Raw genomic sequence first — 26,780 nt, forward strand, 5'->3', positions numbered from 1 at the left:
GATAACGAATCCCTTGATTTAGAAAGTTCCTCGGGGCGATTTTGAAATGTGTCCATCTCCATGGAGCTGGATTATGGGATGGATACGGCGGCGGGTATTGAATTTTTATCCCTCGGCTTGTCGGTTCGGAGAGTTAAAACCTAAAGAACGCGATTGAAAACGGAGTCGCAATTAATTCGACATCATGTCGATATTTACCTCCGAAACCCCTTTTGTCCTTGGTGGTTTTCAGCGGCTGCAGACGGAAAGACTAACTCTGGGGACGGAAGCGGAGCAGGGACTCGGGCTTGGGAATCGCACGGGCGTTCGGGTGAAATGTTAGACTTCTGGTTTTGTGTTGTGGATTTTCATACCAGTCTCGCCCAATGTTTCCCTGACAGAATGTTCTAGCACCACCGTCACCACTGTGGAGGAACAAGAAGAAACCTTCTCCACGCGTGTCCAGTTACCCCAGAAATCTAGAACACTTGAACTCCGGCCAGAGTCCAAACGTTACTCTTCCTTTTTGGAAAAGAAAAAAGAAAAACCAGTTTTCCTCAGTCAGATCTCCCCGGCGGCCGTCGCCAGCGGGGAGACGGCTCGGTTATCTGTGCGAGTCTCAGGGTTGCCCAGACCCAGCGTTCAGTGGTCACACAACGGCCAAGTGATCGAAAGCTCGGCGGCGTACAAACTGATAGAGGAGGAGGAGGAGTACATCTTAGTTATCAACCGGGTCACATCGGAGTATCAAGGTGAATACTCTTGCACAGCCTCCAACAGATTTGGCCAGACCACGTGGACCACTTACTTGGAGGTGAAATCACCTGACGTTAGCCTGGCGGAGAAGTGGGTGGAGACAATGTTCAAAGGCCAACCCCCGTCTTTCAGCCTTCAGATCCAGCCCTTCAGGTCCCCTGAAGGGGGAGAGGTTTCTTTTCGTTACAAAGTCGGCGGCAATCCGACACCGGAGGTGAGGTGGTTTAAAGGGGCCTTCCAGATCCAGGCTAATAAGAACTGTGTCTTGACGGCCAACCCCGATGGTTCGGGCTCCATCATTATCAGGGGCGTGAAGCAGGAGGACAGTGGCCTTTACACCTGTAAGGCCTCCAACAAGTTTGGGGAGGCATCTTGTTCTGCTGAGCTGGCTGTGTCCGAGGACTCGGTGCCTGTTTCTCACAAGAAGGACAAGGTGACAGTGGTCCAGAAGAAAGGGTATAGGGTGTCAGTGACGGAACAGGCGACCGAGTCTCGACTGTACCAGGTCAGCCTGCCGGGTCAGGAGAGGTCCAGGTCCGACCAGATGGTTTACACCATCGGGACGGAGGACCGGCAGATCATCCCCAGTGAGCAGGTGGACTCCCTCACAGAGCTAGATATATCTGCCGCTACCGTTCAGCGCGAGCCGCCGACCCAGCAGGCGGCAGTGCTGCAGTCGCAGGAGGTCGAGGAGAGGGTAGCTGTGGTTCCGACGCACCCCCCTCAAGTCTCAGCTGTCCCTGCGAAGCAGCTTCACACGGCAGCGTTCACCTCCTCCGTGGAGGCGAGCCAGGATTTCACAGAGCAGCACTGTGACCGTATTCAGAGCCCCGAGGTCATCGAGCTGCAGGCCGCCAGAGAGAAGAGGTCGGAGGTGAAGTCAGCGGTAGCCGAGGAGATCACCCCGCTTTCCACCGTCAGCGCGGGTCGTCTGGCTGACCGGAAGTCCGCCTCTGTAAAACCCACTCCGGAGCCCAAACAGCTTGTCAGTGGGCATCAGGTGGAGGCGCCGCTGTCCATTCTGAAAGAACCCTCTCAGGACCTGCCCAGACCACAAGAGGAGAAGGGCTACAAGGTCACAGAGGGTGTGAAAATTTTGTATTCTGCCCAGTCGGCAGAGAAATATACGCTCGAGGAGGGTCACACCTCTGCGCTTGCGACAGCAGATTCTGCCGTCAAGTCGTCTTTGCGGAGAGAAGAGCGCTCTCCTGTTTCCGCGCCCGTCAGCGAGTCTCGGCAGACTCTGCGCATGGAGAGCGGGTTCCTCGCCGAGCGTCCGGCCGAAGACGCGGCTCGTGTCTGCAAGGATAGAATGATGAAGGCAGGTCTGGTGATGGAGGAGAAGCAGGTCCTGCGGGCCGAGCCCACTCGGCAGTTAACAAGTTTGGGCGCGGCCACATCCGTTCAGTCACAGGTAGAAGGAGAGCAACTGATGCACCTGCAGGTCATCACAGACCAGGACCTCCTTCCTTCCGAAACGCGTTTCACCTGTGAGAAGCCGACCGCGGAGCAGGCGGGTACCAGAAAGAGTCCCACGCTGCTGCACACTGTCAGCCAGGATGAGCAAAGGACGGTAGTTTGTGAGGACGCGTCTGAGTTTGAAGCCAAGGCCAGCACTAGGAGCGTTCAACCCCAGAAAGAGGCCCCGTCTCTGCTTCATCTGCAGTCCACTCTGTCGATGGAAGCGCTCTCAAAAGAGGGCGCTCTTGTGATTGAGAAGCCGGACCGGCAGGTGGCCGCGCTCAAACCAGAGAAAGCCAGGAGTCACGCGGCTGTCTCTGAGGAAAGAAGGGAACTTGTCGCGGATCGTCACTCGGAGCTCGACACGTCCGCGAGCGGTTTTCGGTCTCGGCTCCGAACCGAGCCGAAGCCTCACAAGATACTCCAGCAGTCCTTCCAGCCAATGCAGCTGCCAAAGGAGACGCCGGTTACCGCCGACGTCAAGGAGCAGCGGGCGCTGGTGCAGAAGGAGGACCGCTGGAACGTCATACATGTCACCAGTGTAGCTGATAGTCGGGCCTTGGAGGAAGGCCACGCAGAACACCTCGCAGATGTGACACAATTAACCTGCCACGCTGCCGTGGAGCCCAAAGTTCCCTCCGAGCCCGTTCAGATCGAGGAGAAGGAGATCTCCACCGAGAGCACCGTCCTCCTCCAGGCGGCCGAGCAGGACTTTGCCGTTCAAATCCAGGAGGGCCAGTCGGTTCGGCAGTCGATCTCGATGGATGAGAAGCGAGTCCTGATGGGCGAGCTCTCTCAGGAGATCACTAAATCTGAGTCCGCCGAAGTGGTCGCCACCCAGCAGCCCAAAATGGCCCTGATGGCAACCGAATCGAGAGACAACAGGGCTCTCCCGAAAGAGATGACGTTCGTCATTCAGATCCCCAAACCGTCCACTCTGAATATTCGGCGGCAACTCAGGGACGCCTTGCAGTCCGCCGTGGCCAGAGACCAGCCGGTCTTACTGGCCGATGTTGTGGGGGGGCTCGGGGCTGCGGAAGTCCAAGAGGTCAAAGTTCATAGAGAACCTAAACGAGCCATGTTTACATACTTGATCACAACCACGGGTGCACCCATGGAGATCACGTTGGCATTTGAGGGTGAATATCCTCAGACAGCTGACCTCAAGACTGAGCTCCACGCAGCTCTCCACTCCATCATCTACCAGGAGGCCCATGTTCTTACGTCCGATCAGCCGGGCTTGATGCAGCTCAGCAAACCTCAGAGGGCCTCGGTCTCTTCCGCTCGCTCGAAGCAAATGTTTTCGTCGGTGGTGGAGACGGTGAGCGTGGCAGAGAGTACGGTGGACATCACTGCCGTCAAATCTCAGGCTGCCTCGCTCAAGACAGAGTCTGCCGTGGCAGCTGAGCGAAAGAAGGTCGCAATGCAGGAATCTAAAGCGGTAAAGATGGCAGAGGCCGTTTCGTCCAAGATCCGAGTGTCCAAAGAGGCTCAAATGACCTTTGAGCAGTCAGTGCAGATCTCACAGCAGGAAGTGACATCCGTCATGGTCAAAAGCCACGACGGGGACGTCGGCGCCGCCGTGTTTACCACCGACCTTCCTCCTTCGAGGATCCCCTCCGACAAGTCCCTGGATGTCAACATCCAGAAGGAGTACAGGGAGGAGGTATTCCACGAGGAGATCACCGTCTGCGGGTCAGAGCAGAGAGAGTACCCTACCGTCGTCACCTCCCTGCAAGACATATCCGTCGAGGATGACAGTCAGGTGACGTTTTCCACCACCATTAAGTATGTCACGCAGGTAAACTGGTTTTTCAACGGCGACCTGGTGAAACCTGGCAAGGAGTTCAAGTGTTCCAAAGACCACGACACTTACACACTGGTTATCAGCAAGGTTGTCAAGGAGAGACATCAAGGAGAATATGTGTGTGAGGCTGAGAATCAAGCCGGCCGGACGACAACATCATCCAGACTCACTGTGGTCTCACGAGGTTTGATACTATGAAATAGTCCATGTATCATTCATTCATCCATTCCTTCATTCCTTCATTCCCTCATTCAACCCATTTTCCCGAGAATAACTCACAGAAATTTGAAAGCGTCGCGTGATTTCAATTTCACGCGTCATAGTCCAGCATGAGCCGCGGTAGCAGGGCACTGGATGGTACTAACTCGTCACGACTCGTTTGCTCCACGTCAGCCCCTGCCTCAAGTCCAGAACCATGACGACCGGGTACGCTCACTTCTATCGGTCGTCCTGATCCTGGTTCTTGGGCGGGTTCATGGTCCGTCGTAGTCATCCACGCATGTCAGTTGCATCCGATTCCCCTGTGCTGAACTATAATCGGTGTACTCTCCTCCCAGGTCCTCCATCCTCTTGTCATCTCCAAATATCTGCATGCTTCTCGGGCATCCGCCCGATTCATCTTTCACCCGCTCCATTTCCTTCTTGCAGCCTGAACCCGAGACCCATGAAAGTCACAAACACGCAGCACTTTTCATTGGCGGCTTTTTTTTTTTTTTTTTTTACGCTGAAACATGGGACTTGTGTTCTTGCTATTTTTCTCTTCCACAGAATGAAACTTTGCCCTCCACCATCGCCCATCCCACCTGATTTTCTGCTATTTGACTACATGACATAACACGCCGTCAGAGGTTCGCTTGCTAACTTTAGCTTTTGTCCCTCCGTGCCCCAGTGGCACCTGTCTTTAGGCAGAGAATCGCCTCTCTTGAGATAAATGTAGGCGGCCACGCCAAGATGGAGTGCGAGACCGAGGAGGCCCCGAGCGTGACCTTCAAATGGTACAAGTCTGGCATGGAGATCAGACAAGGCGACAAGTACAGGATCCTGAGCAGCCACGACAGCTCCAGTCTGGAGCTCATCAACCCAGTCAAAGCCGACAGCGGTGAATATACCTGTAAAGCCTCCAACCAGCACGGCTCTGACAGCTGCTCCGCCTCCCTCGCCGTCACAGGTAAGACCCCGGTGGGGTTTCTTTCTAAACCGCTGCTTCGTATCTGTGTTTGAGAGAGAGAGAATTATATATGTCTTTGTTGTGTTTCCCAACGGAACTTTCTGCCGGAGCAAAGAAGTCTTAAATGTTTAGCGTGCTGGTTTTGGCGTTTCACTTTGCACCGTGAACGAAGGATCCGAATTCCCGTCTTTACGTAGACATTGCTGTCCAGGAAAAAAAAAAGCACAGATTTTTGTTTTTTTGCTGCCGGTGCTTTTGTTTGCACCCGCTCTCTAAAGTGTCTTCTACCTGCACTCCATAGAGATGTACCCACCGGTATTTGTATCCAAACACGAGCCGATGACTTTGTATGTGGGAAAAGCAGCTGCGCTCCAGTGCTCGCTCACTGGATCCTCACCCATGGAAGTTGTCTGGCACAAGGACAACATAGCCATTTTGCCAGCAGGGAACTATGTCATGAAGTGTGAAAAGAACAAGTACTCCCTTCACATTAAAAGTCTGGAGACGACTGACCAGGGGGTGTATCTGTGCAAGGCCTCCAACAGTATTGGCACGGCAACTTTTACCACCGAGCTTAAAGTTGTCAACAAGCCCAGCTTTGTTAGGAGCTTTGAGCCGGCATCGGTGGCCGTCAATGACCCGCTGAGGCTGGAGTGCCAGGTGGACGAGGACACGGGTGTCACCGTCGCCTGGACCAGGGACGGCAAGAAAGTCCATCAGAGCATGGACTGCAAGCTGTCCTTTGAGGACAAGGTGGCCGTTCTTGAGATTCCCAAGTCCAAACAGAAGGACTCTGGGAAGTATCTGTGCACAGCCTCCAATGAGGCAGGGAGCTCCTCCTGTGAGGCTGTGATAGCGGTTCAAGGTAAGATCTGACGGGCGATCTTTCCCGTAGCTTCCATGAACACATTAGTCTCTTGAAATGATCTGGTGGATTTCTTCTGAAGGCAAAAACCAACTGCTTGCTAACTCTTAACATCGCTTTGCTATCTTCTTGCTTTGATTTTTGCGTTTTGTTTAAGCAATCTTCAGTTGTGGGTGTCTTGTTTTTCTTTTTCTTCCCATTTTTGGAATCTGTTTAAAACTGTTTGTGCCACACACTCCTTTCAGAGCCGCCTACCTTTGTCAAGAAACTGGAACCTAAAATCACATGGAAACAAGGTATAAGTGCACGATTACAGTGCACTTTGAAAGGGTCGCCCGAACTCCACATCCACTGGTTCTGCAATGAGCGAGAGCTTAGTGATGGAGAGAAACATAAAACTTCTTTCAAGAGTGGCGTCGCCACTTTGGAGATAACTAACGTGCTGGTCGCAGACAGCGGGAGTTACTCCTGCGAGGTGTCAAACAACGCGGGCAGTGAGAGTTGCAACACCCAGATAGCCGTTAAAGGTTCGTCAACCGCTTCTTAGACCGACCGCATTTTCCCCCCCGGAAAACTACAGGTTCTGACGAAATAACGCCTCTCTTAAATTTCTGACAACCAGAGCCTCCGTCCGTTAGAAAAGAGCTGCGCGCCGTGGAGACGGTGAAGGGAACAGCCGCTCTGCTGGAGTGCGAGGTCGCAGGAACGGCTCCGTTTGAAATCAGCTGGTTAAAGAATAAGAAAACCATCAGCGGTGATAAGAAATATAGAATAATCACCCAGGAGTCTCTATCCAGGCTGGAAATCCAGACCTTTGAAAGCGCAGATGTCGGTGATTATCAGTGTGTCATAACCAATGACGTGGGCAAAGTCACCACGCAGGCCTCGGCTAAACTGAAAGGTTTGTAAATCCAACGTTTCAGAAGGTTGGAGTTGGATCTTGCGCTTCAACCTCAGCTGTTGCTTGATCGTGTGTTTTTAGAGCCGCCCATCTTCTCTAAGAGGGTTGAGAGCGCCACAGCGGTTTTGGGGAATACGGTGAAGCTGCAGGGAACCATAAAGGGCTCGGCCCCCATCGCCGTCAAATGGATGAAGGACTCCGATGTGCTGCGAGACGATGATCCGAACATCAAGTTGGTGTTTGAGAACAACGTGGCTTGTTTGTCGATAACATCGGTGGCCATCAACCACGGTGGCAAGTATTCGTGTCAGGCTGAGAACCAGGCCGGGCAGCAAAAATGTGAAGCTACTTTGACGGTGCAAGGTCAGGAGACATCTTTCGCAATGGGATACCTAGAATTCCTTCGCTCGAATTCCTCTGTCTTGACGATCGATTGCTCTGTCTTGTCCCAGAACCCGCCAGAGTCTTAGACCCTGCAGAGTCCATTAGTGTGACCGCAGGCGATTCAGCCACACTGGAGTGCAAGATTTCTGGAAGCCCAGAGCTCAAAGTGAAGTGGTTCAAAGACGGGAAGGAGATGATCAGTGGCCGCAAATACAAGATGACTCAGAAGGACAATGTAGCCACAATGAAGATCCTCGCAGTAGAAAAAGGAGACACTTCAGAATACAAGATGGAGGTGTCCAATAAAGTTGGGAAAGACCATTGCACCTGCGCAATTACTGTCCTAGGTCAGCTCCCGCTCTGCCGCTTTATTGGCGATGTGTCTTCCCAGAAGGACACAGGGGAGGATGTAGATAAACCTTTATCTTTACGTGCACATCTTTAGACAGATTTGATTGTTGGCGTTGGAGTTGAATATGCTCGCATTGTTTTTAAACAGTTTCATTCACAGCGTTTTTTTTTTTTTCTTCTAAAACCAGATCGGATAATGCCGCCAACTTTCACCAAGTCTCTGAAAAGAGTTGACGGTAACATCGGTAACGATGTCTCCATGGAGTGTAGGGTGTCTGGGTCCCAACCCATGACCATCGTGTGGTTCAAAGATGACCAGGAAATCGTGTCCGGAGAAAAATTCCAGCCAGAATTCAAAGACAGTTCCGTTACTCTGAGAATACTTCGACTGGAGAAGTCAGACTCCGGAGTTTACAAATGTAAAGCGACCAACTCCGCTGGCTTTAAGGAAACCAGTGGAACACTTTACGTCAAAGGTTGAGGACTCCGCTCGCGTTGCACTCGTAATTTCTGTCGTTTCCGTCTTTCATGCTAACATGAAATGCGTGTTTTTGATGGCTTCCAGAGCCCCCACTTTTCACAAGGGAACCAGAAAACCAGGACGTCATACCCGGAACCACTGTTTCCTTCAGGGCCGCCTTCACAGGAACGGCTCCTCTGGCTGTTAAATGGTTCAGAGAGGAGCAAGAGATGGTCACCGGGGGCATGTGCTTCATAAAGAAGGATGCCTCTTCAAGCTCTTTGGAGCTGCACTCTGTGAAACCCGGTGACTCTTCTAATTACACTTGTCAAGTGTCCAACGATGCTGGGAAGGTGGACTGCACAGCGGTCCTCTTTGTCAAAGGTGCCCGTCTTCATCTGCGTGTTCTGTTTGGAGCTGCGCAAACACATCAAATGTTTCTCTACACGTGGATACTAAAACCTGATTTTCAACACTAACCTCTTCTCTCAGAACCTCCCAAGTTTGTTAGGAAGTTGGAGGCCGCCAAACTCATCACCAGTGGAGACTCAGTCAAGCTGGAGTGCTTGGTGACAGGCAGCCCGCTCATTCATCTCAAGTGGTTCAAGGATGAGATGGAAATCAGTTCCGGCCCTAAATATCACTTGGCCTTCGCAGACGGCGTGGCCTCTCTGGAGATAGTTGAGTGTTCAGTCCAGGATAGTGGAGAATATGTGTGTGTGGCCTCCAGCGAGGCCGGCAGCGACCGCTGCAGCAGCACAGTCACAGCCAAAGGTTGGTCCGGTTCTGTCGGGCTTTCCTTCGCCTTTTTATTTTCAGTGATTCCATTTACATGCGGTTCGTTTCCCCGCTTTAGAGACTTGTATGCTTTCTCAATTTTCAACCTTCAAAGTTCCAGCGGCTCGTACTTTACTCCGTACGCACGCCTCTGGAGTCGCCCAGTCGACCAACAAGTTTGCTAGCCGGCTCTCGGCGGGCCTGTTCCCAGAGAGAAACCATTAAGATTAAATGATGAAGATTTTATATGAAAGCCTCCCACCTTGGCCAGGGGTCAACCTTCCCACCTTGTTTAAAAGACAAATAATTCCCAATTCAGTCAGATATTTAAATCCTCCTCAGCTTCGCTGTGAACATCAGCCAGTCTTTATTTAGTTTCCTCTTCAGAATTGTCACATTGTGTTTGTGTGCGTGAGGTTCAGTTCCAGATGACTCACTCTTTCACTGTTTTCCTCCAGAACCGCCCATATTTGTTCGTAGCTTGGAGTCCAAAGATGTGGTGAAAGGTTCAGAGATGATTCTGGAGGGCCAAGTGTCTGGTTCCGCCCCTTTCACACTGTCGTTTTTCAAAAACACCAAGCTGATCAGGAATGATAAGAAACACAGGATCACAATGAAAGACGACTTGGTAGCTCTGCAGGTGCTGACGGTCGAAGCCGGAGATGTCGGAGTGTATCAGTGCACGGTTGAAAATGAAGTGGGCGCGGCCACCTGCGATTGTCACGTTACTCTAAAAGGTTGGTTCTGACGACGTCATCTTTAAAACCGTAATGGAAACCGTAGAACCCAGACATCTGCCAGTGATCTACTCCTGCTTCCGGCTTCAGGCTAAAGATCCCGCAACATTTTTCTTTCATTCTTGAGAAAAGTCCCACCGACAAAAAAACAGATTTGGGTTAAACCTTCATCTGCGCGTTGAGGGAAGCTAGTCCAGAATGTCCAGACCAGTGAGATCCTCTAGCGGTGGCCGGCTGTGTGATCTGGCCTATTTGTGCACAAAGCAACGCAAGTCACATCGTTTTTGTTGTCGTTTTAGAACCCCCGTCGTTCGTGCGAAAGCTGGAGAACCTCAGCCCCTTGGTGGGCAGCGAGGTGACTCTGCAGTGCACGTTGAAAGGCTCCGAGCCCATCGGCGTCTCGTGGCTGAAGGACAACCGCGAGCTCGAAGAAGCCGAAAACACTCAGATTACGTACGAGAACAAGACCGCCGTGCTGCACATCACCAACCTGCAGAGCGCGCAGGGGGGGAAGTACTCCTGCCAGGCGCACAACAAGGCCGGGACGCAGACCTGCTCCGCAGTGTTGACGGTCAAAGGTCAGGGAGAACTTGTCACCATTGACCCCAAAGATACTTCCTCAGAGATACTTATCAATTCTCAAAGTCCAACATTTACGGGTCGACCCTCGGCGACCCTCGGGCGAAATATCAGTCGGACCTTTTTGCATCAACGGGAAATTTTTGGTTTCGCACACGACGCCGAACCTTTGCGCCAGTGAACCGGCCGGGGTTTCGACCGGGTTCGAAAGGAAGCGCTAGTAAGAGGCGTCCCTGGAAGGAGGACGCTCATGTCCCGCTTGGCCTTATAAGTCTCTGCTCCGCAAAGACGAGTATTTAAGACGATGTTTAGTGCGTTCTTGAAGAAAGGGATTAAATGTGAGGGTGCTGGATTGGGCAGCAGCTGTGTTGCAGGATTAAGTTCATTAATCCCCGTCAGAGTAGAGAAGGATTATTCCTAAATCAACATGTAGATTCTTCCACTGGCCTGGACTGGAAGGAGAACCGTTTTGGATGTCCTGAGTCCCGGTCACAAGGAATAAACATTTCTTCCAATAGGATTATTTCAATGTCACGCCAACTGATGTCACAGTCCACGCTGGAAAAGTGAAAAAAAAAAAAAACCAAAAAAAAAGCCCCGGAGAGAAGTCAAAACCTGTCTCTGGAGCAGAACCCGATGAGACCCCTGTTGATGGAAAACTGGTCCGGCGTTTGGGTCAGTCCTTTTTCTTTGAATCTTCCTGGATGGTTTTGATTGACGGAAGGTCCTCCTCGGAGGATTTGGCAACTTTACGAATTGATAAGGATCTCGAGCGGGAACCTCGGTCGGGCCGCAGGTCCCGAGCGGTCGCGTGTCGTCGGGCTTCATGTGTCTTTGCCGATTCTTGTGTTTGGATGTCCCAGAGCCGGCTAAAATCACAGAGGAGCCCAAGTCTATCAGTGTGACCCAGGGGGATCCGGGCACTCTGGGGGTCCGGTTCTCCGGCACCAAGCCCTTGAAGGCCCGCTGGCTGAAGAACGGCAAGGAGCTGACATCGGGCCACAGATACAAAGTCCACAGCACGGACACCAGCTCCGTGCTGAAGATCCTTAAAGCCGATAAGAGCGACGGCGGCGAATACACCTTCCGGGTCTCGAACGACGCGGGCCACGGTTCTTGCGAGGCCACGCTCACCGTTCTTGGTCAGTTCTCAACGGTGCACAAGAATCCATCGCGGGTTCCGACGAACGTGATCTTTACTCAACCTTTGCTCCTCACCTCTTTATTTTCCCCTCGTATCAGATCAAATAATCCCCCCGTCTTTTACGAGAAAACTGAAGCAGACAGAAGGTATCAAGGCGTCCTTCGCTCATCTGGAGTGTCTGGTGTCCGGCTCTCTGCCCATCACCATTCACTGGTATAAAGATGAGAAGGAGATCGGCACCACCGACAAGCACAAGTGCACGTTCTTCGAGAACGTCGCCGTTCTAGAAATCTCTGATCTCGGCAGCAAAGACAGCGGCAGCTACACCTGCATCGCTGAAAACTCAGCCGGATCCGTCCAGTGCTCAGGGACCTTGTTTGTCAAAGGTTTGAACGCGTAGATTTTTGTGTATTTCTTTTCAGCCTGCAATGACACGGGTGCAAAGACCCCTCGCGGCTCTCACGGACACGGATTATGTCTTTTCTCCTAACAGAGCCGCCGTACATTATTGAAAAGCCCGAGTCCATGAACGTCTCGCCGGGCTCAAAGGTCCAGTTTAACGTCCTCTTGTCCGGAACGCCACCGCTGACCATCAGGTGGTTCCGCAACAAGAAGGAGATGGTGTCCGGCGCCGACCGCTCGGTGGTCAGAGACAACACGTCCACCTCGCTGGTGCTCTTCTTCGTTAAGTCCTCCGATAGCGGAGAGTATCTCTGCGAAATACAAAACGATGTGGGCTCCGCCTCCTGCCTGGCCACGCTCTTTGTCAAAGGTGACTCCCGCTTTCTCTCTAGAACGGCGGGTACATTTCCATCCATTCGCTTCCGCTGCCGTTTCGAATCCGGTCTATGTTCCTCCGGGCTCGGAGCCGGCGCCGGTTTGAAGGGTGGCAGCGCAAAGCTGAGCGAGCGACGCCGCCATCGCCATTAATGAGCATCAAAAGGGAGACGGTCCCAGCGGGGCCTGGAATAATTGCCATCTTTAATGATCCGGCAGAGGAAGCCCTTCTCCCGGTTCTTCGCCCACATCCGTCTCCCCACATTCAGCCCGGCGTCGGACGGACCTCAGGAGGCACGAGGGGCCTGAGAGGCGGCGGCGGCGGCGGCGGCGTGAACAATAGCGATAAAGTTCGATTGAAATTGAAGAGCGGAGGAAAACGCTCGACTTGTAGACACGAACATCGGTTCGATGCTGAAAACCTTTCATCCGCCAAGGTCCTTGGAGAAGCTCCGTCCAGCACGGTGTTGCTCCAGAAGCTTCACCGGCAGGCGGCACTGGTTCTCACATCTTGGATCTGCAATGCTGCATCTGTGCCAGCTTCCTGCGGTGCGTTCTTTCACGCACCTTTCATGGAAAGACTGGTCTTGTGTCTACTGAGGACCTTATGGTGGAATCCAAAGTTTTTCTGATCCCGAGATGATAGCCAGCTGTCAGAGGGGGAGGAGATAGGCTCCACCCACTGGTGGTACTTTGCTTTCTGAAAGTGGCGTTTAGCCTATTTTAGAGAAGCGACCGGTCAGAAATATCTGGGAGGAAGTGGCCTCCTCGTTTCACCTCCAAGAGAGGGATTCTCCGAACCTGCGGAACATTTGGATGGAAATGCGCCTCGTCGTTTTCCGGATGTGAGAGGCCGTTAGACAGTTTTGTGATTCTTTTATTCATTTTAATGTTTCCGCTCCTTAGAGCCACCAAAGTTCACGCGGACCCCGGATCGCATGTCGGTGGTCCGCCTCGGTCAGAGTAAGGTATTCGAGTGTCAGGTGACGGGCACACCTGAGATAGACGTCTACTGGTTCAAGGACGGCTCTGAGATCGGCTCCGGCGATCGGCACAGGATCGCCCTGCTCAACTCCGTGGCCACTCTGGAGCTGCGAGCCTCCGAGCTGAAAGATAGCGGGCTGTACTACTGCGAGGCTCGCAACGAAGCGGGCAGCGAGAGCTGCAACATGGAGCTCCGAGTCAAAGGTTAGTTTCGCCAGATCAGGGGCTCTCTTTCCACATGAGGTCGTCACAAAGTATCGGAATCTGATTTCCCGAACTCTGGCAGCCCGTCGATCGGTTGCCGTTTTTGTAGTTTCAGTTTAGGTGGAGAATCATTTTGTCTGAAAAGGGTTTAAAGCGGAGGGTGACTTTGTTTTTCCTCTGGTGTCAGAACCGCCCTCATTTGTCAGAGAGCTGGCTCAGGCCGATGTGGTGAAAGGCTCCAGCACCCGCTTTGAGTGTCACGTATCTGGAACGTCTCCCTTTGAGATCACATGGCACAAAGATGCGAGGGAGCTCAAGCCCAGCGCCAAACATGGCTTCTCCCAGGTGAACGGAACCGCAGGTCTGGAGGTTCACAAATGCGACTCAGTAGACATCGGCGAATACCAGTGCACTGTCGCGAACGAAGTGGGAAGCTGCACTTGCAAGACCACGCTCGTGCTCAAAGGTCGGTCCGGCCGCGACAACACATCCGGATGTTCACAGTGAGCGGTTGACTGCCGTGTTCATGATCGAATGATTCTCACCAATAGAACCGCCGACATTCGCCAAGAAAATTGAAAGCACCGCCGCTGTCCTCGGCAAGACGGCAACGTTTGAGTGCGTTGTCGCCGGTTCCCCGACCCTCGCGGTGCAGTGGCAAAAAGATGGGAACTGGATTTTGGAGGATCCAAAGATCGAGAGAACATTCGAGAACAACGTGGCCGCTCTCAGGATCCCAGCCTGCGAGTCGAGCCACAGTGGAAAATACACCTGCCAGGTGGTAAACGAGGCGGGGCTCGACAAATGCTGCGCCGCCCTCACGGTCGAAGGTATGCCGGGCGCTCAGAACTATGGCGATCCAGTGACCGCGGAAGGATCGATCGCAGACTCACTCAGATCTTGATTCTGCACCACAGAGCCTCCTCACATCTCAGAGAAGCCTGAGGTGATGAAGGTGACAGTCGGAGATCCGGTCAGTCTGGAATGTAAGGTGAGCGGCAGCCCTGAGCTCAGGGTCAAGTGGATGAAGGATGGCAGGGAGCTGCAGTCCATCAGACAGTACAAGCTGAGCCTGGAGAACAATGTGAGCAGTTTGAAGATCCAGTCTGCTCAGAAAGAGGATGAAGGGCAGTATGTTTTCGAGGTGGCAAACCACATCAGCAGCTGCTCCTGCACGGTCAAACTGATTGTACTAGGTCGGTGTCGAAATAATCCGTACGGGTCACCGTCTGCCGTAGGACACGGGCTAATCACTCTCTTCTTCTCTTGGGGACAGATCAAGTAATTCCTCCGAGCTTCATCAAACCCTTGCTCGACATGCACGAGGTTCTGGGTTCTTTCGTTCAGATCTGTTGCAAGACGTCCGGTTCTCTGCCCATTTCTGTGGAGTGGCAGAAGGACGGACATAAAATCACGAGCGGGGTGAAACACAAACTCGTTCAGCAGGACAACTCCGTGTCCGTGGAGATCGAGCAGCTCGAGAAGGCCGACGCAGGCTCCTACTCTTGCAAATTGTCCAATGCAGCGGGAAGCTGCGAATGCAGCGGAGCGCTGATGGTCAAAGGTTAGGCCGCGAGCTCCGGTGTGACCGTTCAGGTAAGAAGAAGCGAGCTCCTCTTTAACCTGGCTCGTCTCATCGCCTTCAGAGCCTCCTCACTTTGTGACGATGCCCGGGTCCCAAGTGGCTCTACCCAACGCCACCGTGCGCTTCAAGTGCACATTCAATGGAACCCCTCCCTTCACTGTGAAATGGTTCAAGAAGGAAACAGAGCTGATGACCGGGCCCACATGTTTCACTGGGCTGGAAGGACAGTCTTGCTTCTTAGAGCTCTATTCTGTGGCGGCCGTCCAGAGTGGAGTGTACACTTGCCAAGTCAGCAACGATGCCGGCTCTGTGAGCTGTAGCACAGACCTGGTGGTCAAAGGTTGGATTTCCATCTTTTACTCTCAGTCTTCGGTGGCTGCACCAGTCGCTTGTCCGCGTCGCTCGGCAGAGCTAGTCATTCTCCGTCAAGATTTCCCCGCTTTGCACTCGTCTCACACCGTTCCCCGTTCTAGACCCTCATGATTTTTGTGCTAGAGTTGTCCCACCCCTCTGTCTGCCGCTAACCTAACATTTTCCACTTTGCTGCTTCCTGCTCTAACCAACTAGCCTGCATGTCCCAACTGGTTCCCACCAGCTGACATGTATGTTTTGGCTTTTCAGAACCACCAGAGTTTGTGCTGAAACTTCCAGCCACTAAATTTGTGAAGCGAGGGGAGCCCCTCCGCCTGGAAAGCAGGGTCAGTGGCTCTGCCCCCTTGAACGTGACCTGGTACAAGCAGGACTCGAGGGTCACGGAGGGGGGCAACTGCAGGACGTCATTGGTTGATTCAGTGGCGGTCTTAGAGTTGCTGTCCACCGGCTTTGATGATGATGGCGTTTACACCTGCGAGGCTCAGAATGATGCTGGCAGCGTCAGCTGCAGCACTACTTTTACTGTGAAAGGTCAGTCTACCTCTGACTTTCTCACTTTGCTCGTGATCCTTAGAACCGCTGGCTGTCAGCGTGTTATCGGTAGTTTTGTCATCGAGGAACCTTAAAGCTGATATTGATAACAAATCCACCGCCGGAGGTTCTTTCCCCCGTGGCCGAGGAGGGACGAGTGACCAGATGGTTCCCCGAGTGCCGAGTGTTCACGACACACACACACACACACACACGCACACACACACGAGGGTTGTTCAAACACATCCAGGCGAGCCACGATACACAGAGCGCAACTAAAAGCGCGAAGCGACGCTTTGTCCGCGCCGTGGTTGGGTGTTCTTCAAGAGCTGATACGCAGGACGTCCTCCTGCAGGTTCTCAGCCTCCTGTTTTCCAACCACAGACCTTCCCTCGAGGGTCCGACCATTTGTTCATCTCCAAACCAATCAAAAGCGTCGGGCAAGATTTACGGGAAAGACGGGCTTCTGGTCGACTCCGTTTTTTTTTTTTTTTTTTTCACGAGCAAACAGTAGAACAGATGTTCAAACTCCAAACTGCTCTGATGCCCGTCTGAAAATCTTTGTCCTCATTACATCTTTCACAACCACTGCTGGCGTCCCTCGAGACCACGTCTCCAATGGACCAAAAAGACCCAAATATAAGACCTGAGTCACAGGCACTCAAAGCAACGCCGGGTCGTGTTCTTCATTCAGTTATGTGGAGCAGCCTCACCTTGAGCTGATCTTCGAAGAACCGACTTCCTCACCTGAAGGAACTCTGGTCCGGAGCCGCCGCAGTCAGAACTCAGTGGCTCATAACTTCAGTTTCATCCTTTAACCAGAGCTCCAAAAGATGATCTAAAACATTTAAATCCTCCGAAAATGCACTTTTAGGGCCCCACCTTCTGACGCCCTTTCACAGAGAAACCCGACCTCCTTCTCTGATCCGACACTTCCCTTTCTCGACCCTGCAGTTTACATCCAAACTCAGTCTAGGAGAATCGGCAGGTTCATCGTCCGGAGTTGTTTCTCAAAAACAGTTTACTTCCAATTAGAACAAAAAGCCAAATGGCTGCAGATGCGCAGCCCTGGAGTCAAACCTTTAGCCCTCTCATGAAGTATCCCAGCTCATGGATGTCGTACACCGAGGCTCTGGATCGAACGTCCGGCCTCGTAACTTCATTAAAACCCAGAATAACGAGTTGGCCTCGTTGGGCTTCCGGGACATCAAACCACCCCCTTCCCCGCCGTCACAAACAAAGCGAAATAGAGACACAAACATGTAAAACGAAGCCTCGGGTCCAGGTGGATTCGTTCCACCTCTCGGCCTCTGAGCCTCCCAGCGTTTCGGTCGGAAAAGATTCTCTTTGCATTCAAAAGCAAAGTGGAAAGTTGTGGATTTCAGCTTTAAGATTCCAGCCGTGGATGGTTCTCCACTTCCTCTGTAACCGTCTCCCGATGTCCCCTCAGACCCGCCGTCGTTCGTTAAAGCGCCACCAGCGGTGGAAGGGCTGCAGGGTAAGGACGTGAGTCTGGACTGTGAGGTGAGCGGAAGCCCTCCCTTCCAGATCACCTGGTTCAAAGACAGGAAGCCTCTGATGGAAAGCAGGAAGTATAAGATGGCGAGCGAGGGCCAATCGGCCGCCCTGCATGTCGCCGGGATTGAGGCGTCAGACGCCGGCCTGTACGAGTGCAAGGCCTCGAACAGTGTAGGAAGTGACACCTGCCAGACAGAAGTCAAACTCAGAGGTCAGTGGACCTAAAGATAATACAATCTGGTATCAGCTTCTCCTCTCACTTGCTGATTTTCCCTCTTTTGCAATTTTTAATTTGTTCCTCTGTCCAGAGCGGCCGTCGTTTGTGAAGAAACTGTCTAACATGACAGTGATTCTGGGGGAGGAGGTGACCCTGGTTGCCACCGTCACGGGCTCAGAGCCCATTACTGTGTCCTGGATTCAGGACAAGGATCACATTCTCAGGGACGGTGACAACAGGAAAATCACCTTTGAGAACAACCAGGTGGCGCTAAAGGTCTTTAAGGCTGATACAGCCTCTGCAGGCAAATACACCTGCCAGCTCCGGAACGATGCCGGGAGCGTGGAGTGTTTCGCTAACTTGACTGTCCTAGGTTCGTAAACCATATAATTCTCTCTGTCTCTAGTAGTTACTCCGCCTCCCCCTTCAGGAGTCTCTAAGGCTCTGTGTTTGTTTCCTCCTTCTCCCCCCAGAACCCGCTAAGATCGTGGACAAGCCCGACGCCCTGAGCGTCACCGCCGGCGACATGGCTGCCCTGGAGGTGAAAGTGTGCGGGACGCCGGAGCTCGTACCCAAGTGGTTCAAGGACGGCGTGGAGCTGGCCTCCTCCCGGAAGTACAAGATCTCCTTTTCCCGCATGATTTCGAGCCTGAACGTGCTCTCGGCAGAGAAAATGGATTCCGGAGAGTACACCTTTCAGGTCATGAACGAGGTCGGGAAGGACCTGAGCAAGATCAACCTCACCGTCCTAGGTGGGTGCGCCGACCCGCTCCGTCTCCCTCGACAACATCCAGGGTTTCTACCTCTGAGACAACAGAGGGCATCTGAAACTCTGATTTTCTTCTTTGTCGTCCGCCTGAGCTCCGCCACAGGCTACGCTGTAGGGGAACGTTTCCAAAGACGGACGAAAACAAAGACAGAGTCGATCAGTCGGTGACACGAGATCGTCGGCGGGCGGACGGACGGACGCAAATTGTCCGATCTCGATCGATTCGTAAAATCAACCCACGAGTTAACCGAGGAAACGAGAAGAAAACCACAAAGTTGTCGAAACATCTCAGTGATTGACTTCTTGATAGAGTTTTATCCATAAACAATGCCCCCACGACGTTATGTAGACACATTTACCGTATTTGAAATCGACGGACGTGCTGTCCCGTCTTGTCTTATATCGTCTAATCTTATCCCCCCTTTTCCTCTCGTACAGAAAAAACCATCCCTCCGTCGTTCTCAAGGAAGCTGAGGGACTTGAACTTGGTGGTGGGACACGTCGCCGAGATGGAGTGTAAAGTCTCCGGCTCGCCGCCCTTCACCGTCTCCTGGTATCACGATGAAGAAGAGGTCCGGAGCGGCCCCAACTACGACATTTCCTTCAGTGACAACAATTGCATCCTGAGGGTGCCGACGCTGAAGCTGTCCGACTCCGGGGTGTATCGCTGCAAGGCTGTGAACAAGGCCGGCTCCAGCGAGACCTCGGCCACCTTGAGCGTCAAAGGTCGGTCCTCGTCCCTCCCGTTCTCACGTTCCGGAATACGTGTCCGTAATAAATACGTTCTTCTTTTTTTGCGGCTCTTTGAAGAGCCCCCATCGTTCGTGGTGCCGCCCCAGCCCGCCGAGGCCCTTCCCGGCTCCAACGTGACCTTCTCGGCCATGGTGAAAGGCAGCGCCCCCATCAGGCTGAAGTGGTTCAGAGGAACAAAGGAAATGCAGCCCGGGCGGGACTGCGCCTTTTCCCTTCGGGACGACCAGGCCGTGCTGGAACTCTTCGACGTGGAGCGGTCCCACGCCGGGGAATACACCTGCCAGATCATCAACGAGGCCGGGAAGGAGAGCTGCCCCGTCGTCCTGACGCTCAAAGGTCCGATCGACCCGCCGACGGTTTCTCAGTCAGTCGAGTCCCAGAAGCCTCGTGGCGACAACGGATACAAACCGGCTTTAGGACCAAGTTTGTTTACGAAAGCATGAGACAACTGAGTTTTTAGCACCTCCGGCCGGTTCTCTCCAGCTTCCAGGAGCAGATGGTGAATTATTTTCTGCCGATGCAGGTGAAACGTTCCGGAAGCAGGTTAAACCTTCCGGAAGGTCTAAAACCCTTCCCACCAGTTTCTGGTGTTGTTTGTTGTTTTTCTTTTTAAACAACCCTTTGGTTAAAGGTCGTGTCATGCAGCGTCTGTCACGCAGCGAAGGATAAACGAAGGCCACTGACTTAAAGGGCGACTGAACACCACTGTTTTGCACGCTTGTATGCTAACATGCTTCTGTATCTGACTAAGATGTTGGCGGAGGTTCTGATACCGGACGACCAGCATTCAGCTGAGCATTGACGACAGCTCGCTTTCAGCGTCCTTAAATTCATCTGCTATGGTTGTGAGCAAAGATCTCCAAGGTTGCATCCAATTAAACGGGAGTGATTGTGTCCCTCAGAACCGGCCGCTTTCTCAAAGAAGATGAAGGATGTCTCCGTGGTGAAGGGCAAACCCCTGACGCTGGAATGCACCTACACCGGCACGCCCAAGATCAGCGTTCTCTGGTCCAAAGACGGCCAGCAGATCTTCGCCTCCTACAAGTACAACATCACCACCACCGAGAGCTCCTGCATCTTGGAGTGTCTGAGCACCGATGACAAAGAGGCCGCCGGCCGGTACTCCTGCCAGGTGTCCAATGACGCCGGCCAGGATTCCTGCGACGCCACCGTGTCCATCCTCGGTCAGTTGGTCCTCGTCTCTCTGGGTTTGGTCCGTTGCCATGATAACACGGGTTACCCGACCCGGACTTGTGGAGTCCTGGTCTGTCGATGGCCACGGATCACGATCACGTCCACATCTACGCAATCATTCAGTATTTCAGGCAGGCGACAAAATAAAATGCAGCGCTTGAAAAACAGAACTGTAAAGTTCATAGCCATCGAATCTGAAGCTTCCTCAAACTGGTGTCATAGACGAAGGCTGAACTTACAGGAGGTTCACGGACGAGGGGTCAGTGCCGCTCCACCATGCAGTGGGAAAGACGTTTCCAGGATTTGTGCGGTTTAGTTTGATAAGCTTTAGTCTATTTCAGCTCAACTATCTTAGAGGAGCGGCAGAGACTCCCAGGAACGACTCCCAGGAAGCCTTGACGTTTAAAAGGCAGAATTAGATCAATCGTTGAAACCGAACACACTGATTCTAGAAGTCCAGAGGGTCGGAGAGCTAAGACGGACATTTAATATCGATTTATGGAAACCGGTCGATCTTGTCCTTCGTCACCTTCTGCCCTTCTTGGCCTTCTGAACGGTCATTCAGTCACTGATTAAATGTTCCTGCTGTGAGAGCAAGTGAGCGCAGTCCGTGTTCACCCCGGGCCGTCTGGTTGTGTCCCTGCAGAGCCTCCATACTTTGTGGAGCCCCTGGAGTCCATGGAAGTGACCACAGGAGATGCGGTGTGTCTGAAGTGCAGGGTCGCAGGGACGCCCGACATCAAGGTGTCGTGGTTCAAGGCGGACGGAAAGATTCGCTCGAGTCCCAACTGCCGCCTGGAGTTCACCCGCGGCCTCGCCTGCCTCAAGCTGAGCGGCACCGGCCGGGCCGACCAGGGCGAGTACACCTGCAAGGCCGAGAACAAGATCGGCTCGACCTCCTCCGCCTGCAAGCTCAACGTGCTGGGTGAGCGTCCGCCTTCGGCCGGTTCGGGTCTGACGTGGCTCCGGTCGGGGTCTGACGAGAGCTCGGGTCGGGTTCCCTGACCGTCCTCGCCGCCGTCTGTCCGTCTCCTCCAGAGGCCAAAACACCGCCCACCTTCCCCAAGAAGATCGGCAGCCTGCAGCAGACGGAGGGCGAGCCGGTCCGCTTCGAGTGCCGCGTCGCCGGCTCCTCGCCGCTCAGCGTGTCGTGGCTGAAGGACGGCGAGCCGCTGAAGGACGGCGGCGACTTCGCCATCAGCTACGACGACAACACGGCGGCGCTGGAGATCGGCCGTGCTCAGATGCGTCACGGCGGCGAGTACACCTGCACCGCCTCCAACAGCGTGGGCTCCGCCTCCTGCCGAGCCCGGCTCACCCTGCAAGGTCGGGACGGTAGATCCCGTGAACGCCAGATCCATAATCACCAATTTGACTGATTATCGGAATTCTCTTTCCTTTTTACTCGATGTATTTCTTTATTTCCCTTTTCCCGTTTCTTTGTACTTCTTCTTTATCTCCCCTGTCTGCCTCGTCACCTCTTTGGTTTTCTTTCCTTCTTCCGATCTTTAATCTCTTTCTTACTCGGCTCTTCATGGTTCTGCAGGTCAAGAGGCCTTTTTTTCAACCTTTATTTAACCAGGAAAGAACTCGCCGAGATTAAAATGATGCTTTTTAATCTCGTAACCAGAGAATTCACTAACTACCGTCCATGTAATGATACCGATACACTGAAGGGTGAGAAGGTTCATAAAACCCAGTAGGAGCAGGTGTGTTTAACTGACTTTGAAAAACGGGAAGTGAATCGATTCACACGGATCGGCGGACCTCTGACGAATCTCTCGGTCGTGTTCTCGGCCAATCACGGCGGCCTCGGCTGCCGTCAGACGCCGTCAGGCAGGCGGACAAACCCTGACCTCCGTTTCTTCTTGTCATCCTCCTGTTCCATCCCCCCTCCAACAGAGCCCAGGTACCCTCCGGTCTTTGACAGGAAGCTGTCACCGCAGGAGGTGACGGTCGGCGACAGCATCGAGCTGCAGTGTCACCTGACCGGCTCGGCCCCCTTCAAGGTCACCTGGTCCAAAGACCACAAGGACATTCGCAGCGGCGGGAACTACCGGATCAGCTGTGAGGAGAACCGGCCGCAGCTCACCGTCCTGAGGGCGGACCAGGGCGACTCGGGCCGGTACTCCTGCCACGCCTCCAACGACGCGGGGAAGGACTCTTGCTCCTCCGACATCCTCGTCAAAGGTATTCGGCCCAGGGGTCTTCAGGTCCAGGCGGCCGCTCTTCTCCCCGGCGCTGCTCTCGGAGCTTCTTGGTGCGAACCCGTCCGAGCACCAACCCCGGCGCTCCGCCGTCCCTTTCTTTCAGAGCGTAAAAACCCCCCCGTCTTCACCAAGAAGCCCTCGGAGCACCTGGAGGACACCGCGGGCAAGCTTCTGAAGATCGAGGGCCGCGTCTCCGGCTCGCAGCCCATGACCATCAGCTGGTTCAAAGACGGCGCCGAGATCTTTGGCTCGGACAAATACGACATCAGCTTCAAGAGCAACGTGGCCGTGCTCTGCATCCGCGGCAGCCAGACGGCCGACAGCGGCGGCTACACCTGCGAGGTCTCCAACGAGGCCGGGAAGACCTCCTGCCGCATGACCGTGGACATCTCAGGTGGGTCTCCGGGACCGGACGGCTCTTGCGCGGACCGAGCGAAGACGCCCGCCGAACCCAAACCTTCGGGGTTCCGTTCGAGACCTCGGCGGCTGCCGCCCGAGTCGCTCGGAGGAAGGAACGCGGTGGTTCTACAAGGTCGCACGTGCTCGCCATATCAAATTCTCTCTTCCGCGAGTGGGGATTATTCAGTTCTCAAAGAAAGAAAGTCCGGCCTTTCATTTCTGTCTCACTGTAAGACCGGAGCGGAAGTCAAAAAAAAAGAAAGGACTCGTGTCCGAGAAAAAAAGAACGATTAAACTGCCGAAGTCATTTTTAAGCAGTGCTTTGATCTTTTCAGTCAGACGGTAGAAGAATTTAGGTCGCGTTCGCCGGCCGCTCTGTCAAAGTTCCCGTCGTCTTGTATCAATGTTCTCCCACGAATCATCCGGCTGAAAGCGATGTCGTCTTCTGATTCTCAGAGGCCAAGAAGCCTCCGGTTTTCGACGTCCCCCTGAAGCCGCTGACTGCGGAGGAAGGCCAGAAGGTCGGCCTGCAGTGCCGCGTCAGCGGCTCCTCGCCGCTGAAGATCCAGTGGATGAAGGACAGGAAGGAGTTGGCCTCGGCCGGCAGCACCAGGATTGCCTTCGCCGACGGGACCGCCAGCCTGGAGATTGGCTCCGCCTCCCAGCACGACGCCGGCGATTATCTCTGTAAGGCCACCAACGACGCCGGCAGCACCTTCTGCAAGGCCAAAGTCACCGTCAAAGGTAAGAGCCAGAGTTTGCAAACGAACGTCACCAGCGTCCCGTGTTCCGAACCGATGGCCTTTCAGGTTTCCGCATCCCTCGCTCGTCTGGACTTCAGCTCTTCTCGTAACTCGTATCGAGCCGAGCTGCTTTTCTGATCGTCCCCCGCCTGGAGGAAGCCTTGGCGTTGAGATCTAATGTGTCGTCGGGTGTGTTTGTTGCCGCAGCTGCAGATAAAGCGGCTCCACGGCCACGGCAAGAAGCTCCCGCCGCCGCGCCCGCAAAGAAACTGGAACAGTTGTTCTTCATCGAGGAGCCCAAGACGGCACATGCCACCGAGAGTGAGTCCCGGTTCACGCATGTCGGTTCGAGCATGAACGAAACCCGCTGACGGGCGGGGAGGCGGGGCTTGTTCGTCCCAAACACAAAGGACCTTCACGTGGTTGGGTCACGGTCGAAGTCTGAACCGGCTAATTTTGAATTGCTCTGCAGAGGGTTCCGCCACCTTCATCGCCAAGGTGGGCGGTGACCCCATCCCCAGCGTCAAGTGGATGAAGGGTAAGTGGCGGCAGCTCACGCACGGCGGACGCATCTCCGTGGAGCAGAAGGGCCAGGAGGCCAAGCTGGAGATCCGGGAGGTGACCAAGTCAGACTCGGGCCAGTACCGCTGCGTGGCCTCCAATAAGCACGGCGAAATCGAGTGCAGCACCGACCTACATGTGGAGGAGAAGAAGGTGACCCAGCTGGAGGGAGACCTCAGGGCCAAGCTGAAGAAGTGAGTTTCTGTTGGTGTCAGTCTTGACAACACTGACGTTTGGTGAATTTCTTTGCTCTGATGAGACGGTTCCAGAGTCCGCACCTTTCTCCTTCGAGGTAAATGAAGCGAACCTCAGATCTCAAAAGTCCATTTGACTTGTCCTGAAATGTTTTAGTCGTGTTCGTTTCAGACCCCACGTTTACTGTTTTAAGATAAAGACAAAAGTTTAGAGCCAAATCTACCTCCAAAGATCTGAACAAGCTCTCAAAGAGTAGGCCTTTGTAGGAGTGTCTTCTCCGTGATCGAGTATCAGCTGGTCATCCGGGTCCAATCGTCTCAGCGGGTTTTCTGTCTGTCGGCTTCCAAGGACGCCCTCCAAGCAGAAGAGCCCGCAGGAGGAAAAGGACATCGACATTGTGGAACTGCTGAGGAACGTCGACCCCAAAGAGTACGAGAAATACGCTCGGATGTACGGCATCACGGACTACCGTGGGCTGCTGCAGGCCATCGAGCAGCTGAAGAAGGAGAAAGCCGACGAAAGTGGAAGACCGGTAAGAAGCTCGGCGCTCTCCTCTAGAGAGTCTGAGATGATGAAGCGCTCAACGCCGCTGTTGTCGACAGGAAGTGGAACGTGCGGACAGAGAGTCCGATGAAGACATGGCGCGACTGGTGGCCGACCTGCAGAAGAGGATGGAACGAACAGAGGTCAGAGGTTCCCTTTTGAAGTGACACGATAACGCCTTGCCCGTCAAAAGCAAAACAGCGAATCGATGCGAACGTTGTGGAAATTGGCGGCGCTTTAATTCTCTCCTCTGGACTTCCAGCCGGTCACTGTGGTGAAAGACATCTCAGATCAGGCGGTTTTCACCGACAAGGAGGCCGTCTTTGAGTGCGAGGTCAAGATCAACTACCCAGAGATCACCCTGTCCTGGTACAAGGGAACCCAGAAGCTGGACTCCAGCGACAAATACGACATCAGCATCAGCGGAGATCGACACCTGCTGAAGATCAGGCGGTGCCAGTTGTCCGACCAGGGCAACTACAGGGTGGTGTGCGGACCTCACATCTCCAGCGCCAAGCTCTCCGTCACAGGTCGGTACCGACGCCCTGCGGTTTACCCCGGAGGCATTTTTCCGCTCTTTTTGTTAACGCGGTCTGCATTTATTTTCATTTGTCTTCCAGACGTTGAGGTGGAGAAGCACCTGCAGGACACCTCCGGTAAGGAAGGCCAGTCCTGTACGCTGTCTTGTCAGTTGTCCGTCCCGAACGTGGAAGCGCAGTGGTACAAAAACGGCAAGAAGTTAGAGATGAAGGGGAGGTACTCCTCTGAGGTCAAACACAAGGTCCAGAAGCTTGTCGTCAAAGACCTGAAGACTGAAGACCAGGGCCGATACACCTGCAAGTACCAGGATCTGGAGTCCTCGGCCGACCTCTGGGTCGAAGGTTCGTACCCGGAAACCCTCCCGAAATCTTCTACACTCGGTGGACGTCCTTCTCATTCACTAACCTCTTTTGTCTCATCACGTCCTCGGACTAATATCGGAGATTTCCTCGCTCTTTTTTCCTCTTTCATCTTGGATTTGTCCTGGATTCACACACGAAAAACACCCCCCCGCCTCATCTTGTCCTCTTACATGGCCATAACGTCCCGTAGACCTCCTGGGCACTATGCTAACCCTGATGTGGATGTTGTGTGGATGATAACCACCATGAGACCTCTACCATGCGTTCCCCCTTGTGATGCCATTCCCGCCTCTGTCTGTTTTTAGCTGAACAAATTCATTTCACCAAACGCATCCACAACGTCGAAGTCAACGAGCGCCAGTCGGCCACCTTTGAGTGTGAGGTGTCCTTCGACAACGCTATTGTCTCGTGGTACAAAGACACCTGGGAACTGAAAGAGAGCACTAAGTACAACTTCACAAGTGAGGGCCGAAGACATTTCATGGTCATCCAGAACGTGACCATTGAAGACGAAGGTGTGTAGAGCCCAACCCCCGGCCGGCCGGACCACTCGTCGGACAGACCCTCCCATTTTTTTTTTCTCATCATTGTTTGTTTGACTTGAGTGTAAAACGTCTTCATTACTAATCCCATGTAGGCGTGTACTCAGTGATTGTGAGGTTGGAACCCAGAGGAGAGGCTAAGAGCACAGCTGAGCTTTATTTGTCTGGCAAAGGTACAGTTCCTAGTCAGGCAGCACTTTTTTATGCTTCTGTTCAGGCCTCTCTCCCGTCACGCCGTAACGCCGCTCTTTGTTTCTCCTCCGCAGAAATCGAGCTAGCGATGGTTCCCCTGGGTGAGTATCGCCCGGCGCCGTTTCCTCGAGTCGGCGGCGTTTTAAGAAATCCCCGTGTTCGCTCGAACCCGGATTCGGTGGCGAACCGACTCGGCTCGAACGCAGATCTCACAGAGTGT

General features: G+C 53.6%; 1 protein-coding gene across 1 annotated transcript in view; it reads left to right on the plus strand.

The window, feature by feature from the left end:
- Positions 1-26,780, plus strand: part of LOC147235135 (titin-like) — a 183,393-nt gene that overhangs the window by 34,098 nt on the left and 122,515 nt on the right. Inside the window, exons 42-83 of the mRNA XM_086146017.1 lie at positions 381-4,187; positions 4,893-5,171; positions 5,473-6,036; positions 6,282-6,563; positions 6,659-6,937; positions 7,019-7,300; positions 7,390-7,668; positions 7,861-8,148; positions 8,238-8,516; positions 8,625-8,906; positions 9,368-9,646; positions 9,946-10,224; positions 11,089-11,367; positions 11,468-11,755; positions 11,863-12,141; positions 13,053-13,334; positions 13,522-13,800; positions 13,886-14,164; positions 14,252-14,530; positions 14,611-14,898; positions 14,981-15,259; positions 15,541-15,822; positions 17,273-17,551; positions 17,649-17,930; positions 18,031-18,309; positions 18,765-19,052; positions 19,137-19,415; positions 19,982-20,263; positions 20,920-21,198; positions 21,312-21,599; positions 22,176-22,463; positions 22,587-22,877; positions 23,339-23,626; positions 23,833-23,946; positions 24,098-24,380; positions 24,730-24,913; positions 24,984-25,067; positions 25,187-25,454; positions 25,545-25,805; positions 26,132-26,341; positions 26,464-26,541; positions 26,635-26,661. Coding sequence (XP_086002143.1) covers positions 381-4,187; positions 4,893-5,171; positions 5,473-6,036; positions 6,282-6,563; positions 6,659-6,937; positions 7,019-7,300; positions 7,390-7,668; positions 7,861-8,148; positions 8,238-8,516; positions 8,625-8,906; positions 9,368-9,646; positions 9,946-10,224; positions 11,089-11,367; positions 11,468-11,755; positions 11,863-12,141; positions 13,053-13,334; positions 13,522-13,800; positions 13,886-14,164; positions 14,252-14,530; positions 14,611-14,898; positions 14,981-15,259; positions 15,541-15,822; positions 17,273-17,551; positions 17,649-17,930; positions 18,031-18,309; positions 18,765-19,052; positions 19,137-19,415; positions 19,982-20,263; positions 20,920-21,198; positions 21,312-21,599; positions 22,176-22,463; positions 22,587-22,877; positions 23,339-23,626; positions 23,833-23,946; positions 24,098-24,380; positions 24,730-24,913; positions 24,984-25,067; positions 25,187-25,454; positions 25,545-25,805; positions 26,132-26,341; positions 26,464-26,541; positions 26,635-26,661 — 14,625 coding nt within the window. The remainder of the gene's footprint in view (positions 1-380; positions 4,188-4,892; positions 5,172-5,472; positions 6,037-6,281; positions 6,564-6,658; positions 6,938-7,018; positions 7,301-7,389; positions 7,669-7,860; positions 8,149-8,237; positions 8,517-8,624; positions 8,907-9,367; positions 9,647-9,945; positions 10,225-11,088; positions 11,368-11,467; positions 11,756-11,862; positions 12,142-13,052; positions 13,335-13,521; positions 13,801-13,885; positions 14,165-14,251; positions 14,531-14,610; positions 14,899-14,980; positions 15,260-15,540; positions 15,823-17,272; positions 17,552-17,648; positions 17,931-18,030; positions 18,310-18,764; positions 19,053-19,136; positions 19,416-19,981; positions 20,264-20,919; positions 21,199-21,311; positions 21,600-22,175; positions 22,464-22,586; positions 22,878-23,338; positions 23,627-23,832; positions 23,947-24,097; positions 24,381-24,729; positions 24,914-24,983; positions 25,068-25,186; positions 25,455-25,544; positions 25,806-26,131; positions 26,342-26,463; positions 26,542-26,634; positions 26,662-26,780) is intronic.

This window comes from Fistularia commersonii, chromosome 4 (genome assembly GCF_037954325.1).
Source record: "Fistularia commersonii isolate RoL2024-O1a breed Wild chromosome 4, RoL_Fcom_v1.0, whole genome shotgun sequence".
NCBI lineage: Eukaryota > Metazoa > Chordata > Actinopteri > Syngnathiformes > Fistulariidae > Fistularia > Fistularia commersonii.